At 42.4% G+C, this 22,237-nt stretch overlaps 1 protein-coding gene across 1 annotated transcript in view; it reads right to left on the bottom strand.

Annotated features, from left to right (window-relative positions):
* Positions 1 to 22,237, bottom strand: part of ERCC4 (ERCC excision repair 4, endonuclease catalytic subunit) — a 516,254-nt gene that overhangs the window by 89,504 nt on the left and 404,513 nt on the right. Inside the window, exon 10 of the mRNA XM_044089409.1 lies at positions 17,433 to 17,545. Within this exon, the coding sequence (XP_043945344.1) occupies positions 17,433 to 17,545 (113 nt within the window). The remainder of the gene's footprint in view (positions 1 to 17,432; positions 17,546 to 22,237) is intronic.

Below are 22,237 nucleotides of genomic sequence, written 5' to 3'. Positions count from 1 at the left end.
ATGTGTTTCAGATACAAAATAAGTTTTCTTTAATAGTTGCATAAAAGAGTTAAGAAACATATTTTGTCTTAAAATCTCAGGATATTTGCCATTTTTTTTTTTTTGTTTTTTTTCAAAGGACCCAACTACCCAAAGTGGGACTGCCCTCGCAAACAGGGACAGGTGGTAACCCTATCTGGCACTGTGGATACTGCTATTGAAATTAATGGAAAATACATGGCAGATCCCTGTGAGAAAGATCTGAGGTCTATATAGTTTAGAAAAAGCACAAATTTGTACTTTTGCCACTGGATATGTAGATGCAGAAACTAAGCCTAACACTGCTTAGAGGAACTATGACAAATAAGTTGATCACATGAAGCAGTTTGAATCATGGAGTAGGACAGGATCAACATAATGGAATTGAAATGGTACTATGGGTATACAACTGTTGTGCATATTTGGGTTGAGCAGTTGCTATGCAGTTGGCAAAAAAACATGGGATGACACCGTGAAGTGTTTTTTTTTTCATCTGGCTTAAGTGGTGTCAGCTTTTTAAGCCTTTATTCAATACTTACTGCAAACAGCTGCACTGTGTTTGCCTTTTAAGTGGTCTAACTTTTGGAATTACATCCTTGTTTAATTTTTGCAAGGGTGAGCTATACAAGTTCTGATTGCTTCCAGGCAGGGTAGAGCTGTAGTTAACTGCTACTGCCTGAGGCCCAAGAGCTTTATAGTCAGGCATTCTACTTCTGTTTTTGTCAGTCCTAAGCTATTCTACAAGCGAATTAAGATGCTGAAAAAAATCCAACACACCCACTATGTTCTTGGGTTCTTAATTCCAAGTTTCTCTTTCTCTTTTTCTTTTTGTCTGACCATTATCTTGATCTGATCAGAAAACTCCATCTCTCTCTTCTTTCACTGGCTGCTGTCATTAAGCAGAAAATTAATCTTCCAAAGTTACTTCATTTTAGCTGTTTAAATACTTTTCACCTTCACATTGTTTTCCACAAATCTGGACTATGGTAGGCCCATAAAACTAAGTCTCTTTCATACTTAGTATCTCTTTACCTACCTTACTACATATTCTTTTTGGAAGTTCCTCTCAGTCTCATCTCATTTGCTCTTAGCAGTGAGCACTAGAAGATCAAGTTGCAATTCCCCTCCTTAGACTGCTACAGCTCGAGTTACCCTCTCCTTTACATCTTCCTTCTTGCTTAGGGCAACTTCAACACCTAGGCATATCAGCCCTTTTTCTTTATCTGGCATTTATACCTGCAACATCTGGTACAAGACCATCATTCACTTTAGAAAAGATTGGGAAAAGAGACTGGATAAGCAATTCACAAAGAAACAATGGGGGGATATATGTATGTCTCCAAATATGCAACAAAGTCTAGAAGATGCTTGGAAGTGTTTACATAGGTATTTTTATACCCCAAGTAGACTCCACAAAGAATTTTTTTCTCAGGTAGTCAGCAAATGCTAAAGGTGTGATGAGGAAGGAGGAGGTAATTGAGAACATATTTTCTGGGAGTTTAATGAATTTAAAGATTCCCTGCAGACTGCTTTGTCAGAGATACTGGGTGAGTTGCCTAGACATAGTAAGGCCCTGCTGAATCTAATTATGGTGGCTGCCAAAGAAGCAATTTGTACTCAATGGAAATCAAAGTCTAAACCAACTCTACTAGAAGTAGTGACTATAGTAACAAACATAAAACAACTGGAATTGGGATCTTTACAAAAGGATAGGAGCAAATTATATAGGAAAACATGGGAATTGTGGGAACAATACATGCAGTAGAGGAACGAGGTTTAAAAGAAGGCAGGATTTGAATGAGCTATGTAATGCTGGACTGACCATGACTTGATAGATTATAAGTGATGTATAATGTTGGCAACTAGTTGTGTCAACATGGTTTGTAATGTATGTTTGTAATTGGAATTGTATCAGGATGGTTTGTTTCTGCACTGTCCATTGTCACAGCTTCAGCTTAACCCAAATTACTTAATTTAGTCAGGCAGTGTATCCCTACCAACCAAACCTAATTTATTTGATTTACTTCACATAACTCAATACAAGCCCTCCATAAGAAAATCCTAACAGCTGCAGTCCTCCACAATGTAGCCCATTAACAATCTCATTAACTACATATAGTACACAGAGTAATGCTTATTCATTTTCATATCTCTGGACCAAGATGGAAAGGCCTACTTGCTTCTCTTCTGTTGTCAGCCTCATAGGACTTGGTATCCTTCAGACAGTGTAGTAACTGCCTTAAGCTTACAGATAATGAATTCTTACTCAACACAACAGATTCTGTTTGCGAGAGATGCAAGTACTTAATTTCATTCTCTGTACTTTTCTCCAGTGCTGTTTTGGTAGTTTAGTCTCTCTTGGATTCCAGTCTACGTTTGTTATTTTTTTTTCATTAAACCTTCTAACTCTAGTAGTATTATTATGGTTAATAGTGCTCCCAATTTTCTACCCTGTGTGAAACCTTAAACTAAATATCTTTAAGTAAGTCTTTCAAGTTATCACTTAGATCCATATTCTACTTCTAACTGAGGTTGTCATCAGCGATTCTAGCAACAGAAAACTTTGCCGGACTAAAAGTTATCAATACATATTTCATATAATCTATTACTAATTACTGAAAGTAAAAAAAATATATACCTAGCAAGTATCTGGGAAGTAAAGTGAAGCTATTAATGCTTTCTTAGTAGTGAGAAAAATAACAGGCAGTGTTATTTTTATCAAGGGGAGAGCAACAGCTAATTCCAGCTGAACAAGGGAGATACTACTTCATTCCAAACAATGACAAGTTGCCTGTTTTTTTTGCTTATTTATACAATTTACTACACTTTTTATTGCCTGCTGCCTACTTTTATACTGTATTTATTTACTGTCTACTAAACTACACTATCGTACTGCAATTACTGCTTTACTGTGCCTGTTAAATCGAATTGTAGTGCTGTTTTCACTATTTGCAAAGCTTTTTTGATATTTTCACTGTTAAGTATTTTCTAGTATTTTTCACGGTTTTAAAGCTATCTGTTGGGTTTGCTCTGGTTTTCCCACCAAGCAGTGTATAAGTAACTTAGCTGTCTGGAGCCTCCTTTCTATTTTTCCGCTGTTTTAATTTTTTTTAGTGTCTCACTGCTATTTTTCTGCTGTGTTAGACATTCTCTAGTGTTTCCAGCTGAAACTGGGGTAGCTAGTACATGTAGCATAGTCTAGATACAGGCTTGCTGCATCTGGGACTGTTTGTAGTGGTATGTTTTTTTCTGAGTACATTTTCCAGGCTATCCTGGATTGGAAGAGACCTATCTGCACTTTAGTCAGAGGACTGTGCTGATTGGGACCTCTCTGGTAAAGGGAAGTCCGGTCTAAGGCTTGGAGTAAGCGTCATCATTGGTCCTTCTGAATCTTTTTAAATTTTTTTTTCAAGTTTTTAGCTTCTGGTATTTAGGCCCTGCATCTGAGCAGGTTTCAACTTGTTTGCGCATCGCACAGCACTGCAAACGGCCACACAACTATGTTCCAAAGTCAGACAGTTAAATTCAAAAATTTTTCCCTAAACCAAGGCAGAAATATCCATCCACTGAGCTCCTTTGTCATTGATTCTGAAAAGCCACCCCCCTAGTGACAACAGTCTTTAATCCAGAATTATGGACAGTTGGACTACCCTTCTTTCTCCTGCCAAGCTTGTTGACTTGGGTCTCCTGAGAGAGTATAGCAATTACCTCATGTACACTGATAACCATCTACTAACAATCCACTCAAATACAGACTGTGAGAGCGGTATCTACACCAAGAATCTTGAATCCATATTCTCTCTTACTCAAAACAGTAAAATGGAGAAAGTTGTCAACTTACTCAACAGTACATATGCAGACAGTACACATCAAACACGAAAATTCACATTTGCAGATGTGCTCTTGAAAAACTTACCAAAACACAAGACTGCTACAACACAGTCCCCAAAGCACCCACGACACACACCACCACCAGTGTCTCACCAACCAAGCCCGTGAGGCGTAACATTCAAAAAACAAATTTTCTTGCCATTGGAGACTCAATAGTGAGACACATGGATGTCCTACTCATCAGGTTGGACAAAGAGAAAGTCACGGCCAGCTGCCTGTCCGGTCCCAGGATTCATCAGATCATGGATGCACTCAAGTCTCTCCGCAAGAAGTACCATTATGACCCTGTCACAGTTCATGCTGGTATGAATGTCCTGAGACATACCTCGCTGGATTATATGAAGAGAGACATGGTTGAGCTCTCTCAGTATGCGTCCCAGGCAGGTATGTCCCTAGCCTTGAGCAGCATACTACCCTCACCTAGAATGATGCCACAGTTGAAACAAAAAATGATTTATTTCAATAACTGGCTTAGTTTTTGGTGTCAAAGGAGAGCCAGTTCCTGTCAGCCTTGGAAGCCATGGTCATCAAACTGTGCTGCTTTGCAACAGATTGTTTGCACCTTGCACCTCTAGGCTTTTAGCTACTGGCAAAGGCGCATGCATTCCCCATAGTGCCTTTTTTAGTTAAGGTCTCAAAAACAACATTATTGACAGGAAATTAACCAATCAGAACAAAATAAGGGTCATGCTGCTAAATGTTAGGAGCTTAAAAGTACAGTTTTGTACCTACCATAAATGTAGATGTCCGAGAGGTATGCATCTGCAGTCCTAACATATGGGTTGTCCTGCCTCAGGCAGCCCTTCGGTCGGCCGGATTCCAAAGTCTGGGTCTGGCCTCGGCTGATATCGCACTTCACCCGACGTCATAGCTGCTGTCAATTGGGTATAAAGGCATCAGCCGATGCCATTTTCCTCAGTGTTTCTTGCCCCAGATGCCAGGTGCCCTCTAGGAAGGCTAAATTTGGATAAATGCAAATGATTCCAAACAGTAGAGAGCAAACAAAAATAAACATGTATATACATATATACAAACAAATACACCATAATAGATTCCCCCAGCCAGCTACAAGATGGGCAAATACCCTAGGAGTACCACAGAGGGGAAGGAGGGTGGGTAATCTTGACTGCAGATGCATACCTCTCGGACATCTACATTTATGGTAGGTACAAAACTGTACTATGTCCTTCAAGGATGCATCTGCAGTCCTAACATATGGGTAGAATACCATAGCCAAACTTGGGGAGGAGGCACTAAGAAGATTATGGTGTAGTTAAGATCCCTTGCAAAACAGCAGTGGCAAAACCTGCTCGGGATCTGGAGTATAAAGGTAGATTATAATGCTTGGCAAATGTATGCACGGAGCTCCAAGTAGCAGCCTCTAAAATGTCTTTGGTAGCCACTCCTCGTAAGAAAGCTGTAGTAGTGGCTGTAGCCCTTGTGGAGTGAGGTCTGATGTTTTCTGGAGTTGTCTTTCCATGAAAAGAGTAACAAAATCTAATGCAATTTCCTATCCATTTTGAGATTGTCTGTTTTGAAATTGCTTTTCCTTCCATTCCTGTTGCATATGCTACCAGAAGCTGGTCAGTTTTTCTATTGTTCTTGGTTCTGTCCAGGTAGTAGCGCAATTGCCTGTGCACATCCAAGGTATGCAGTAGTCTTTCCCCCCTGTTCTGTGGGTTGGGGAAGAATGTTGGTAGGTGGATTGCTTGGTTCAATGATACCCTGGAGACCACCTTTGGCATAAAAGTAGGGTTTGTTCTCAAGGACACTCTATCCTGATGGAAGATAAGGAAGGGCTGTACTGCCATTAATGCCTGTAATTCAGAAACCCTTCTTGCTGAAGTGATTGCAAGCAGGAAAGCAGTTTTCCAAGATAAGAACTGTAATTCTGCTGTTGCTGCTGGTTCAAAAGGGGGAAGTGTTAACTTTTCTAGCACAAAGTTCAGGTCCCATGTAGGCAAAGGTGGCTTCCTTGGAGGCTTTACATTTTTAATTCCTCTTAGAAACTGCCTGAGTAGAGGATGAGAGAAGACTGGAGGATCCATGTTGTATTCTGCTGAAATTGCTGATGCATGAATCTTAATGGCGGAGTAAGACAGGCCATTGTGGAAAAGTTCTGCTAAATATTCCAGGATGTTAGCTATGTTTGCCAATGATACGTTTTCTCCTTTTGCTGCACTCCAAATGAGGTATCTTATCCATTTTGCTGAATAAGTTTTCCTTGTGGAGGGTCTGCGAGCCTCCAGGATAATGTCTTTAACCCTCTGAGATAAATCTGGGTTATTTTGTTTTATGTAAGATTCCAAGCAGCTAGCTGCAGTGTTTTCAAGTTTGGATGCAGGATCTTGAAGTTGTTCTGTGTTAGCAGTAAAGGAACTAGAGGTAGAGGCCATGCATGTGCCCGAGACATACTCCTCAGTAGCGGGTACCAATGCTGCCTCGGCCAGTCTGGAGCTATCAGGATGATCCTTGGGTGATCTTCTTTGATCTTCAGTAGCACTTTGTGCATCAAAGGAAGATGTGGGAATGCATATGCTGTTAGGTTTTCCCAACTGAAGGATAGGGAGTCCACCTTCCGAGCAAGTGGGTGGTATGTCCTTGTGCAGAATTTTCTCAATTGGTGGTTGTGTGGGGATGCGAACAGGTCTATTTCTGGTAGCCCCCATTTCTTTGTAATGGATTTGAAGATGTCTGGATGCAGCATCCATTCGTGGGCATCCGTGGTAGTTCTGCTTAAGGTGTCTGCTAGTATATTTTCTTTTCCTGGCACAAATATGGCCTGGAGCTGAATGTTGAGGTTCAGGGCCACATTCCACAGGTCCATTGCCATCCGGCATAGAGGATATGAATGTGTGCCTCCCTGCTTGTTGATATACCACATAACTGTGGTGTTGTCCGTCCTTATCAGCAAATGGCCTTGTTGAAGAAACGGTCTGAATGTCTGAATTGCCTGTTTCACTGCCAGCATCTCTTTTTGATTTATGTGTAGGTTCAGCTGGTCTTGTGTCCATAGGCCTTGTATACACTTGTCTACCATGTGCGCCCCCCAACCGAGGTCTGAGGCGTCCGTGGTGATAGTCTGGCTTGGGTGAGGGCTGTGGAAAGGCAGTCCTTTGTTCAACTGACAGGCCTGAGCCCACCACAGGAATTCTTGCTTCAGGCATGGAATTATTGGAATTTGGGTTTCTAGGCTGTGCTTGTGCTGAGACCATAAATTCCTTAGGTACCATTGCAACTTCCTCATATGTAGTCTGGCATGTGGAATCAATATTATGCAGGATGCCATGTAACCCAGGGCTTGCAGGACTTTCCTTGCTGTAAGCTGGTTCTGCGTTGTTAATGCCATGAAATAGAGTGGTAGTTGCTTTTGCTTTTCTGCTGTGAGAAATGCCATTTGATTTGATGTGTCCAGTTCTGCACCCAAGAATGTTATCCTTTGGGATGGTATCAGCCTTGACTTTTTTATGTTGACTGTGTATCCCAGGGCTTGCAATAGGTGAATAACCTTTTCCAAATCTTTTGTTAATTTGATCTTGTTGTCCGCTTGTATCAGGCAGTCGTCCAGGTATGGATAAATTTGAATTCCCTGAAGCCTGCAATGAGCAATTACTGATGCCAGGCATTTCGTGAATACTCTGGGCAGTAGATAAGCCAAAGGGCAATGCTGAGAATTGATAATGCTCTGATCCTGCAAGAAATCTGAGGTATCTTCTGCAATCTGGTCGCATAGGGACGTGCAGGTATGCCTCCTTGAGATCTAGAGTCACCAGCCAAGACTCCTTGCCCAGCATAGGAAGAAGTTGCTGTAGGGTCAGCATTTTGAATTTTGGAACAATGAGATATGTGTTCAGAGCGGACAGGTCGAGAATAGGTCTCCATTGGTTTTCTTTTCTTGGCACCAGGAAAAGTCTGGAATAAAATCCTTGTCCTTGTTCCATAGACGGTACCTTTTCTATAGCGCTCATCCTTAGTAAGTGGTTGATTTGTCCTAGAGCGTTTGTTTTTTGGTTTGGTGGTAGGTTTGGCATTCCTCTCTTCCTTGGTAGAGTATGGAAGTGAAACCTGTAACCTTTGTCTATTGTCTGTAAAATCCATTTGTCTCCTGTAATGTAATGCCAGTTTACTGAAAATAAGGCTAGCTTTCCGCCTAAGGGTGCTTCCAGTTGTTCCCTGGTAGGCGGTATCAGAGCCAAGTCACTGTGACTGTCCTGTGGAAGTGGTAGTAGCTGGATCTGTGGCCGTACTTCTCTGGTTGTTAGGCTGCCACTGACGTCCCCTGTAGGCACCTCTGGATTGACCTCTGCCTCTTGGGCGCCTATTTCTGCCTCTCTGTGCTCTGGTGGTGTCTGGAAAGGACCAATTCTTCGAAGGCCAATTTCTACTAAACCTCGGAGGCTGGACCTGTAAGAAATCCTTGACTGTTTGGACAGATTTTGCTTTTTCTTCCACCTTCTTTAACACTTGCTGTGCAGGGGAGCCAAACAAACTGTGTTTCTCCATGGGAGCATCTAGGAGCTTTGACTTTACATGGTCTGGTAAGGATTGCTCTTTTAACCATGCATGCCTTCTGATCACTGTACCAGTCATAGCTGATCTAAAGGAAGCCTCCAGTGCATCATAGCCGCATTTTAAGGAATGACTACTGACCTGCTGAGTGTTATGTACCAAATCCTGAAGGGACTTACGGTCTATAGGCTCAGGAGAGGATAGTTTTTTATTTAGCTGATCTAACCTAGCCGAAAGAGTAGCAGAAGTATAAACTTTTTTACCCCATCTCTCTAATGCTCTAGATTCTCTTTCAGAGGGGAGGGGGTTTTTGGCAGAGGCAGTTGCTACAGCTTTTGGGCCCTGTGAAATAGTTTCAGGATCTGCAATAGGAGCCTTATACAAGTGATAATGTGTGTCTGGGACCCTGTAGTATCTGTCGGGCTTAGCAGGGGCCGGGGGAAGAGAGTCAGGGGCAGTACAAGCATCATTAAATGCATCATCCACAACTGTTAGTACTGGAGGAATGGCTAAAGGCCTATGCTGTGGCAAATGTAAAAAGGTCCTTAGCCTTTTCCTAGAATCTGAAAAATCCTGGCCCTGCCATTGAAATTGCTCTCTCATAGCATGCAAGGTTTCCCCAAAAGAAAATTCCTCAGGAGGAGAGGCAGAAGGAATGGAGTCTTCTGCGTCAGAGTCCTCATATGGAGAATAAGGGCCTTCTGGAGGATTTGAGTTTTCTGAAACATCAGAGGAATAATCTGTAGAAACTGGCTCAGGGTGCTCTGCTCTAGGCCTCTTCTCGGGAGGGGGATGAGAGGCCCTGTCAGGGTGAGGTTGGGATCCCCTGATCAAAGAAATGAGATCCTCTGCCAGGCTGAGCATTTGGGAACTAGAGCTAGGCCTGTGTGAGGGGGTTTTAGCAGGCAAGGCCTTAGAAGATTTATCTGCTTTAGCCCTAGAAAAAAGCCTTGATAGACATGGATGCAGGGGGCCTAGCAGCTCCACGTGCAGGAGTAGATATGTCTAAAGGAATAGTATCTGATAAATCCTGGGTGCCTGCTACAGCAGGAGAAATTTCAGTAGCAGATTCAGCCATGCTGTGTGAGGCCTCGGCTGTCGGAGGTATGCTTTCGGCCGAAGGAAGAACCGAGGACTCTGTTTCAGCCGAAACCGAGACACTGTCCTTTTCCTTACGCTTTTTAGCTAATTGTGAAGTCGGAGTGTCCGACGGCATTTTGTAAGCAAAAGCGGGACCAAAAAACTCCTCCGCAAACACCAACCGACGTCTAAGTGTCCGTCGGTTGAAGGAAGCACAGGCTAGACAAGCTGCTACGTCGTGGTCTGGGCCTAAGCAAGGAAGGCAGTAAGAGTGGAAATCCTTATGAGGTATTTGTTTCCCACAAGTTAAACAATTATTTACTTTTTCTGACATCGGCTGAGGCAAGAAAGAGTCCCCAACGGGGTACTTAGCTTTTTAGAAGTCTTCGGTAGTAGAAATCTCTGGATGTGACCGACCGGCACTTGCAAACAGCTTCTGCTTCGGGCACTGCGCAGCAAGAAAGACTGAGGAAAATGGCGTCGGCTGATGCCTTTATACCCAATTGACAGCAGCTATGACGTCGGGTGAAGTGCGACATCAGCCGAGGCCAGACCCAGACTTTGGAATCCGGCCAACCGAAGGGCTGCCTGAGGCAGGACAACCCATATGTTAGGACTGCAGATGCATCCTTGAAGGACATCCAAAAACTGCACTCCCTGGAATCACTTCTATCACTAGGAGATGGAGATGTCTGTGCAGTCACAGAAACCTGGCTCAAGGCCAGACAGAGTACCCCAGCCTTGCAGGGCTACAATGCCTGCCACACCTTTAGACTGCAAAATGATTGTGTGAAAAATCAAAGGAGGCGCAATTTCAATCTATATTAGAGATAAATTCACCTCCTGTCTAGTTAGAGGGGAAACTCCATGGAGTTATTCCAAGTCCAGGTTACAGTGGGTATGATACCCATTCAAGCCAATGTCAGTTAAGTTAAAGATCCCCTCCATGGGTCACGACACCCACAAAGCCTACTTGACCAAATGGAGGCAATCCAAATTTTACCAAACACACTGGCTATGGGGTATTTCAATTATCCCACCATCGACTGGGAAACCTATGTTAGTGCAAACGTTCCTTGACTTTGCCAATTCAAATGCCCTGGAACAAACTGCCCATACCACCAACAAAAGGAACAAACAAACATTCTAGACCTGGTCCTCACCAACATGTGAAACAAATGCACTACTGCAACTGTCATACCCTTATAAGTTAAAAGTGACCATAAATCAGTCACCTTCGAGCTGGCACTAACACCAGAACTCACAAAGGGTGAAATCAGACTAAAAAACATCACCAAGGCCAGCTTTACCCTCCTAGGCAAAGGTATAAATGCATTTCAAGCCCCACACAAGTTAGAAGTGGTAACTATCCCAAAGCTTACACTAAAGCCCTGTACAATCACTTGCATAAGTGTATAAACTCAGCTGTACCAGAAAGAATCAAAGCCAGAGCCCCAAGTAAAAACAAGATGACATGGTGGACATCCCAGCATCAACAAACATGACAATAAATCCAAAACGTTGCTGTCCAAGAAAACAAAGGCAAGGTCCCAACAATAGAAAAGCACCCAACTTGGCCTCAACAGGTAAATAAGACAACTTGTCAAATCCTCCAAGGGCTTCTTTGAGCGAAACTTAGTAAGTACAGCCAATGATAACCATAAGGCCTTTTACAGCTACATAAGTAGCCTAACAGGTAAGACCCAATTATGTGCAGAACTAGTGACCAATGGTATCACACACAATGACCCCACAGAGATGGCAAACTTGCTAGCAGACAGGTTTGGTGAATATTTCATTCCCTTAACCCCTTCTAACTTATCTCAAACCTTTCCCCAACCCCCTCCCACACCTTATATATCTGAAGAGCAGCTCCTCAAAGCCTTGTCCAAGGCAAAAAACACAGCCTCTATGGGACCAGATGACACCCAAGGCTGTCTTCTAAACAGGCTAAAACATGAACTACCATCATCCGTAGGTACGCTTTTCAATCACAGCCTAACCACGGGCTTTGTTCCTGTGGAATGGAGAACGGCAACAGCTATTCTCCTCCACAAAAGTGGCCTAGCAACAGACCTGGGGAATTACAGACCCATAAGCCTGACCAGCCTCATCTTTAAGGCCATGGAACGTATTATTATGGACCTCATAAAAAAATACATAGCCTCCAAACCCTGGATCCTATCCAATTTGGCTTCAAGGGCAGATCCTGCCTGTTAAATCTGGTGGAGTTCTTTGAAAATGTGACCAGGGCCATTGATGAGGGCAGATTTGTGTGCACAGCATACCTCAATATGGCAATGGCTTTCAACACACACCCACATTCAGACATTACCAATAAACGTAGCAAATTGAATGCAAACCCCTTTGTTTTAAGATGGGTTGCCAACAGACACACGGGTGACTCTGTATCAACCAGCAGACCTTTTACCAGAAGGGTGCCACAGGGGTCAGTGCTGTGCCCCCTACTGTTTGGTACATACTTCTCAGAAGTCCAGGTCAAAACTAAGGAGTTTGGCTGACCAAATTTGCAGACAACCGCAAACTAGGTGCAACCACTGAATCCCCAAATGATGTCAGTATACTCCAGGAGGGTCTCACACACACCAACGACTGGTGTATTAATCATGGTCTCAAGCTAAATGCACAGGAATTTATCATCATTCCCTTCAGCACAAATAATGTCCCTTCACACTATCAATTCAACAACAATACCCTAAGTCCACATAGAGTGGTAAGAAACCTGGGATCACAAGCTGACTGTGACCTTAGCTTTGACCACCATGTGTCTACTGTAGTAAGGAAAGCTTTCTATGTAGCACACTTAATTAGTAAAGGCATTACCTTGAGAGCAAAAAAGAGGTTATAAACACTATATACTCGGCACCCCGTCACTATACTCCATATCATACAGACTTCTTAGGGGAGACTTATGCCTGGTCTACAGAGCAATCCAAGCCCAAACCTAATGAACTTGTCGCATATCCGTAAATCAAACGTGACTAGGGCTAAGTGTTTCCAGGGACCTAAATATGGCCTGTGACTTAAACAGGGCATGCTGGAGGGACAAATTAATCTACCAGTGACTGCTATGTCTTTGGAACAGGCTACCAATTCATGACACTGCTCAACAGGAACCTGGATGAGTGGATGGGGCACTGTAAATGCTTACCAGGGATAGCACCCACATGGGCAGTCATTACTAAATGCAATCTTGGGTACTGACTAGCATTTATATGGTATTACATTGGGATGAAACAACTAGGCTTAAAATGACCTCTGGGTCAATAGCCTAGTAATCTCCTATGATCACACAGGGGCCACTCGAACACTGGAATAAAGAAGAGATTCTGGTGTACAACAATAGCAAGAAACCTCTTGTGCTACTAGCCGTCACTGAAGTAAGAGCCACACTATCACTGCAATGTCATACAGTGCTGCCCTCTGGCTGAAAAATAAAGAAGCTTTTTAGGCCAGAAGCAGTGATGCCAGTAAGGAATGCTGGAGGTTTTGGGTTTAAATTCCAAATGAGCGCCAATATTCTCTTTTCAGACTTCTGATTCTAACTGTGCCCAATTAGAAGGCTTTCTCTGCTTGCATGTGTGTCTGGTGTGTGTCTGTGTGTTTGTGCAAGTATGTTTACAATTTGATCCTAATCACCACTCAAGGGGTATTTTAGCTGAAAGAAGAGAGAGTTTTTAAGGGAAATCTCAACACCTATTGGCACAGAGGCTGTTGTTAACTGAGTGGCAGTGATGGCAGCACAAAAAGCTGGAGATCTTGGGTTTTATACCAAACGAGAGCTATATTTTCCTTTCAAACTTCTGATTCTAAAAGTACCTAGACAGAAGGCTGTGTGTGTGTGTGTGTGTGTGTGTGTGTGTGTGTGTGTGTGTGTGTGTGTGTGTGTAATTTTACCTTAACCACCATGATGGCGTTTTCCCAGTAGATCAAAGGAAGTTACTAGGCTATTGGCCCTGAGGCCCTTACAAGCCTAGCCAAGAATTTAGCCAATGTTCCACACAGTCAGCACCACTATGATGGCGTTTTCCCAGTAGATCAAAGGAAGTTACTAGGCTATTGGCCCTGAGGCCCTTACAAGCCTAGCCAAGAATTTAGCCAATGTTCCACAAAGTCAGCACCTGATGCTTCTGTCCAGCAGGGATGCAGGTGGAATCCCAGGGGCATATTTTCTGTTCTGCATCCAGTTATCCAGGCTGCACTTAAAAAGGGTTAATGAGGTACTCTGTTTGACATGGAGAGGGAGTCTATTCCACAGAAGGGGGTCTCTCTGGAACACAAATCTATCCTGCCAACAAGTCCTATTGATGTCACAGACCAGGTTGAGGTCACAGATGCAGTGGATATGCAGCAGTCCCATCAAGGGAAGGTCTGAGACTGCTTTGTATGCCAGACAGAGGTCACCTCTGAGCAGTCTGTGTGAGACTGAGTAGAGGGACAGGGCTTTTAGCCTTTGTGTGTAGGGTAGATGTTTGAGGCCCTGGATTCTCCTGATGAGGAACCTCTGTGGTCTCTCCAGCTGCTGCATGTGCTTTGTAAGGTACAATAATGGGTCTTATAAGGGAAGAATACATGGATGTTATGACCTCCTTGTCCTTGGATGAGATACCCGTGGTAATGAGGTGGGCCATGTAGAAAGCTTTCCGTACAATGAAGGCAAAATGGTGGTCAAAAGTCAGTATGCTATAAACCTGGGTGCGCAAGTCCCTCATGACTGACTGTGTGCTTATGACCTTATTATTAATGTGCAAATTTGTGGGGACGTCATTCTCCCTAAAGGGGATGATGATGCAGTTTTTGGCATTCAGCCTGAGGCCATGTTTCTGGCACCAGTCATTTGTTTAGGTGAGACCCACTTGGAGGATGTCCACATCACCAGGGGAAATGAGGACAGCACCCAGCTTGCCGTCATCTGTAAACTTGGTCAGCCACAGCCCACTGGTTTTGGCCTGCACCTCAGAAAAGTATGTCCCAAACAAAAGAGTCCCCAAGACTGAACCTGAGGCACACCACTCATTATGGGTCTACTGCTTGAGGTGGCTTCTCCTATTTTGAGTAGGTGGGTTCTATCAGTGAGCCAGTTTGCTACCCATCTGGTAACATATGGACTGATGCCTAGTTGAGAGACTTTATTTATTATACCAGAGTGGTGAATAGTATTGAAGGCTTTGGCCAGATCAAGGTATGCGGTGTGCACCATCTTCCCCTCATCCATGGCTTTGGTGAATGTCTCAAAGAAGTCAACCAAATTTAACAGGGATGATCTCTGCATGATGAAACCAAACTGTGTGGGATCAAGTGTTTGAAGGTTGCCAATGTCATTGTTAATGAGGTCTATGGTAATCCGTTCCATGGCCTTGCAGATCAGGCTAATGGGTCTATAATTTCCTGGATCGGAGGACACTCCACCTTTGTGCAAAAGGATGACAGTGGCTGTTCTCCACTCAGCTGGGACAAAGCTGGTATTCAGGCTTTAGATGGAGAGGATGCCTAATGGTGTTGAAAGTTCCAGCCTGAGTTCATGCAGACTGCAGCCTGAGATGTTATCAGGTCCCATGGAGGTTGTATTTTCTGCCTTTGAGAGGGCTGTGATGAATTACTCCCTAGAGATAAAGGCAGGGGGCAGGTGCTGGGGATGTCCTGATTTACTGATGGGGGGACAGAGGGCTGAAGTTTTCTCTGAACCTGTATGCTAGCAGGTTGGCTATATCTATGGTGTTTGTGTATGTGGTGTCCTTTCCAATTAGGCACCTCCTACTTCTTGGTCCCGGACAGCAATTTTTTCATTTTATTATAGAGTTTATTTATTGCAAATGTCCACCAGACAAAGTTCCCTCTTCCTTGAGAATGATTTTGTTCTTTCGGGTATTCCTGATTCCATGCATAAATGCTCACACAGTACTTTGGTGTAGGTTTGGACATTTGTGCCAGTTTCTACTGAGGGGGAGGGAGCTGTGAAGCTGTTTATATCTTCCCTCGGGAGGATGCAATCACATATGGAGAACTTTTTTTGTTTGACCCAAGCTGGGGAGATGGTGACTTCAAAAGTGACTCATTTGTGGTTAGATCTTACCAGGGAGGATGAGACTGTAGAGATGCTGCAGTGGTTACTCATGTTGGTTAATGCCAACGCCAAGATATTATCACTTCTTGTGGGGGGTGTCGACCAACTGGTCCATACACTGACAAACTCAAGGAAACTCTGGGCATTTGTGTTATAGCATGAGTAGTCCTTCCAAACTATGGTTGAACAGTTAATGTTACCCAGGATCAGGGTAAAGGGTTGAATCTTGGTAGATTTGAAGAGGTCCAGACAGGTGGAGTGGGCATCTTGAGTCAAAGACATGCATTTAGAGCATTTGTCCCCAGGCCTCTGCTGAAAATTGGCATGGTTTGAAGTCGGACTTTCCCAGTAAACAAATGTTAAATAATTAAATTAAATAAAAGTTGGGGGCCTGTAGCTAGTTATGATTTGAATATGGGTCTTGTCAACGGTTAACTGCACGTGGAGTGTCTCCCGTGCATCACACTGTTTGACCAGCCTGGACGTGTGTATGTCTTTAATATATATTGAAATGCCACCTCGTTTTGCTTTGCTGCCCACGGGTTGGGGTCTGAATGTATGACAGGATGTGTAATCTGGTATGGCTGGGGTGCTCTCTGCAGCAGTGAACCACGTTTCTGTGATTGCACAAATGTCAGCATCTTCCAGGGTTAAGAATGCTTGCAATGAGTGCAGTTTCATGTTTAGATTCCTAGCATTTAGCAGCATGACCTTTAATTTATGTTTTGACAAAATTTTCATGTTGGTAGTTTTGGCCTCAAGGCACTGCCTAAAAAAAGCACTATGGGGGAGGCAGGAGCCTTTGCCAGAAGCCTGAAACCCAAGGGAGACAGACGCAGGCCATCTCTGGCAAAGCATCATGACCTGTTGATCATGTCTTCTCAGGCGGTCAGGTACTTTAATGTATTGGATCCCCTTGGGATGGGAAAGGAAAAAGCTCAAGGGAAAACCGAACACCTGTCAGTCCACAGCCAGCTGTTAGTCTAATGGCAGTACCACCACCACAGAGTGCTTAAGGCCTTGGTTTCAAATCCCAAATAACTAATATTTTCCTTTCATACTTCTCATTTAACATTGACTAAGCAGAAAGCTTTCTTTGCATCAGTGTGTCTCTTTGTATTTTTACTTTATACTTCAACATACTCGTAGCCTTGCCCACCTATTTCAAGGCCATGCAATGCAATGATGAAAAAGTCCTTACGGTCGAAGGCCTTCACAGTATTATCTTCATTTTCTGATAGCAAACTCCTAAAACTCAGCTGGGTCCATTTGTTTCACTATTAACCAAAAAAATCTAACTCTCTAGGACCACAGTAAACCTATAATCTTTTCTCAAACATCTCCTCTGATGATACTGAAAAGCAGTCTTTGGTGTTCCAGAGGCCTGAGGTGTTGGATAAAATATCTCATGCTTCAACCAGGGCCCACATTTAAGCAAAAGCTTAATTTACTGCACAGGTGCTGCAGCAGATACCAAAGACATGGATAAGTACTTTCACGGCATTTCTTCATGAGAGAACAGTCTGCCTTCCTTCAGAAACTTGAGTGAACAAAAACAATCCAGGACATGAATGAGCACAGTGTTGTGGGCATGCATGATGAGACCTGAAGATGAAAAAAACAACACAAAAAAGAGAAGGGAAATGGCAAAGACATTCTCCGTAATGAAGCTGTAAATCAAGAAAGCCCACAAAAATTCTGGGACAACTCTGGTATTTCAGCACTTCAAAGTAGTAAAACACCGTTTTTGCTCCCCATTCTCTTAACTTCACTACACAACAAAACAAAAAAGTCTAATTACCAAAAAATTCATAATGAAATGCAACACATGATCTCTATCATCACTTACCAGATTTACGCGTGTCCATTACTGCAGTAGCAGGAGTAGCATCTCGACTAAGGTCAAGATTTGCATCATCTTTTCCTTCCCGCTCTTCAGGAATCACCATGCTAGCCTTTTCACTGTTCAGTTTGATATGAAAATAATGACCAACAAACCCAATGTTTAGACATCACATGATGATATTACTCACTACAAAATAAGAACGCTAAGCTGCAAATTAATATCTAAAGTAACACAATGCAACAAAAGAGTAACAATTATAATGAAAAAAATGAACAAATTATACAGCTGCAGCAATAATGTTGCAGCAGAGTTGTTTAAATTATAGCAAGGCAAATTTAGATTACATTGAAACTCTTGTTTTGTGAGTTAATTAACCAGAATCCCATTCCAGAGTTAGAGACAAACATACATGCAAGAGTATCCCGTGATGTACAGGGATAAAGCCACGCCTTAACTACAACCTAAGTGACCAATGCTTGATTAGCACCATGGAGTCTAAACTGGCCAGGCAGGTGAGGATCAGCTTGAAAGGCCAATGCCAACTTGCCCATCCTGGAGGGATGTGCAACTTCATCAGCAACTTAATGGGGAGAGGTTAAGTGGGATGTGGCAAGGAAATCCAAGGATTCAGAATTTGGCCTGCTCTCAAGGTCCCCTGGACAGGAAAAAATGAACTGCAAGTCAAAGGATGCCAGGCTATCAGCTAGGGAGGAATGGTCAGAAGAGGCTAAGGAAGGTGAGACACTGGGCAAGTCCGAAAAAAGAATTGAAAAAAAAAAAAAAAAAGATCAAGCTGCATCAGCTGAACAGACACACAAAAGCTTTACTGAGTCATAACATACATCACTGCCGAGATCTGCTATGGGAATGCTACCTTAACAGGCAGACCTGCAAATTTAATCTTTATTTTATTTTATTGCCACTACCTTCACTAAGGATAATGTACAGGTAAAGCAGTAAAAGTAGTGTTAACCTTTGCAGTCTTGGCTATATATATATATATATATATATATATATATATACACACATACAGAGAGATATATAGATAAATGGATATACACACACACATATATATATATATATATATATATATATATATATATATATATATATATATATATATGGGTCTACTTTGACCCATCAAAGTTACACTTCAGCGAAATGCAATTACGCGAGTCCATTTTCGCGAAAGTGCATTTATCCGAAAAATGCCCTTTCGTGAAAATCAGTTTAGAACCACAAAAGAAAAAAAAAATACTCTAAACACATTTGTGCAGGCAAGCCCCTGCACCCCTATATATATATATATATATATATATATATATATATATATATATATATATATATACACACATATATATATATATATATATATATATATATATATATATATATATATATATATATATATATATGTACTAATTACGAGATCACACTACAATATGGAAAAGGGAATATTCCCTTAACTTCACTGTACCGCGATCTACAACAAGCCCCCCCCCCCCCAACACACCACCGAAGAAACTCTGTACTTGTAGCACCACAGGATCTCAGAACCAGTGACCTCTGTTTGCTAAACTGATATTTGTGAAAGTGCATTTTCAGATAAATGCACTTTCGCAAAAAATGGACTAGCGTAACTGCATTTCACTGAAGTGTAATTTTGATGGGTCAAAGTAGATCCATATATATATATATATATATATATATATATATATATATATATATATATATATACACACACACACATATACCTATACATATGCATACATATATGATATCACACACACATATATATCTATATATATATATATATATATATATATATATATATATATATATATGTATACATATACACATATATGGGTTCACTTCAAAATCCTGAAAGCTCAAAATACTGAAAACTCATAATACTGAATCTCATAACACTGAAAAACATACAGAACACCAACACTGACTGCATTGCAGCAGAAATACATACAGAAACAAAGAAAAGATAAACCATATCGGTCTAAACCAACTATAAGCAGGGGGGAAAGCCCCTGCTACTTAAACAGATCAACTCCGAGATCGCAATTCACTACACTAAGATGAGGTATGTTGAAGTATAGTACATTAAAAGGGAACATGACTAAGGTTACAAAAGGCAGTCATGTAGCATGTAATGGTATGTTTGCCATTACCTTCTGTGAAGTGCGATATATATTTAAGTAGCAGGGGATGCAGGGGGCTTGCCCCCCTGCTTATAACTGTAGATAAGTAATATGTTTCGGTATATATTTCTGCTGCAATACAGTCAATGTTGGTGTCCTGTATGTTTTTCAGTATTATGAGTTTTCAGTATTTTGAGCTTTCAGGATTTTGAAGTGACCCCACACACACCTATATATATATATATATATATATATATATATATACACATGTATGTGTGTGTGTGTGTGTGTGTGTGTGTGTGTGTATAGTTCGTAGAGAAACTCTGTCTTGATGAAAAATGAGGAAAGGTTCCACTGCCATTAGTGCCTGTAGCTCTGAGACTCTTCTAGCTGAGGTTATTGCTAGTAGTAGGGCAGTTTTCCATGAAAGAAATTTTGAATCAGTTGAAAAAGCTGGTTCAAAGGGCGGCAGTGTAAGCTTTTCCAGGACAAAGTTGAGATCCCAAGTAGGTGATGGAGCTCTCCTTGGCGGTCTTAAGTTCTTAGCCACTCTGAGGTACTGTCTTAGGAGTGGATGTGAAAATAAAGGGGGATCCATGCTGTAATGAGCTGAAATTGCTGAGGCGTGGGGATCTTAATAGATGAAAAGGAAAGGGAAAGTCCTTTGTGTAACATCTCAGTTAATTATTGTAGAATCTGAGGAATGTTCGGCTCCAGGGGATTTAGGCCTTTAGCCTGGTTCCAGGCGCAAAATATTTTCCATTTGTCTGAATAGGTTTTCCTGGTGCTGGGCCTCCTGGCCTCCAGAATGACATCCATAAAAGCTTTGGATAAAGGTGTTGGCTGGTTGTTTAGGTAATTTGCCATGCAGCCAGGTTTAAAGTCTTGAGCTGGCTGTGTAGAATCAGACCGTCTCTCTGGGTGAGCAGGTGAGGAATTTGTGGCAAAATCCATGGTGGGCCCTGGGCCATGTTCCTTAAAACTGGATACCAGTGTTGGCGTGGCCAGTCTGGTGCAACAAGAATCATTTGTGGCCTCTCTAATCAGACTTTCAGCAGTACCTTTGCTAGAAGAGACAGTGGAGGGAAGGCATACACTCTTAATGTTTTCCAATTGAATGAGAGGGCGTCCACTTTCCAAGCTAGTGGATGGAAGGTCCTTGTGCAAAATTTTTGAAGTTGGTGGTTGTGGGGGTTTGCAAACAGATCTATGTCTGTGCGTCCCCCATTTTTGAGCTATCATTGCAAATACTTGTGGATCTAGTTTCCATTCGTGTGGATCCATGATGTTTCTGCTTAGGTCGTCTGCCAATGTGTTTTTCTTTCCTGGCAGGAATTGTGCTTGTAATTAAACCTGGTAAGACAGTGCAGAGTTCCACAAGGTCATTGCTTGCCTGCATAGAGGGTAGGAATGTGTGCCCCCTTGCTTGTTTATGTACCACATTACTGTGGTGTTGTCTGTCTTTATTAGTAGTTGTCCTGGGTGTGGAAGGTCCTTGAAAGCTGTTAGGGCATTCTGCACTGCTAGCATTTTTTTTTGATTGATATGCAGGTGTCTCTGATCTGCAGTCCATTTGCCCTGAATGCACCGTCCTGCCATGTGTGCTCCCCAGGCATAGTCCGATGCATCCGTTGTCATAGTTTGCCTTGCTGTGGGTAAGGTGAAAGGCTGACCCTTGTTGAGGTGACATGCCTGTGCCCACCATAGAAACTCCTGTTGAAGGCAGGGAATGAGTGGAATCATTGTTTCCAAGCTGTGGCTGTGCTGAGTCCATACACTTTTCAGGTACCATTGTAATTTCCTCATATGCAGTTTTGCAAATGGTATTAGTAGTATGCAAGATGCCATGAATCCCAGGGCCTGCAGAATTTTTCTTGCAGGGAGTTGGGTCTTTGTTGCCATTATTTTGAAATATTGAAACAGCTGTCGTTGTTTGTCTGGGCTGTATTCAAGCTGGCACCAGGAATATTGTTTTGTGAGGGCACTAGTTTTGATTTATTTTCGTTTACTGTGTACCCTAGGCAACTTAGAAGGTGTTTGACAAATGCCAGATGCTGTAAATGAATGTCCTTGCTTTCTGCTTGAATAAGACAGTTGTCCAGGTATGGGTATATTTGAATTCCTCTTTGTCTGCAGTATGCAATTACTGGTACCAGGCATTTTGTGAAGACCCTGGGCGCAGTAGATAAGCCAAAGGGCAGTGCAGAGAATTGATAATGCGTTGAACCTGCAATGAAGCGGAGGTATCTTCTGCAATTTTGTCTGATAGGGACATGCAGGTATGCCTCATTGAGGTCCAAAGTGACTAACCAAGCATTCTTGCCCAGCATGGGAAGAAGATGCTGTAGTGTTAGCATCTTGAAATTTGGCACTTGCAGATAGGTGTTCAGAATTGAAAGATCCAGAATGGGTATCCATGCTTTGTTCTTTCTTGGAACTAGGAAGAGTCTTGAGTAAAATCCTTGTCCTTGCTCATGTGAAGGTACCTGTTGAATGGCTCTCATGTTCATGAGAGCTGCAATTTGTTTTTGTGCCTCTGCCCATTGATTTGGTGGCAGGTTTGGCATTCCTTTGATCCTTGGTAAGGTATGAAAGTGGAATCTGTATCCTTGAGACACAATGTTTAGAACCCATTTGTCTTTTGTGATGATGTGT

This window comes from Protopterus annectens, chromosome 12.part0, assembly GCF_019279795.1.
Source record: "Protopterus annectens isolate FY-2018-M chromosome 12.part0, PAN1.0, whole genome shotgun sequence".
NCBI lineage: Eukaryota > Metazoa > Chordata > Ceratodontiformes > Protopteridae > Protopterus > Protopterus annectens.
Note: the sequence above shows the minus strand (reverse complement) of the source record. Positions and strands in the feature narration are given on the sequence as shown.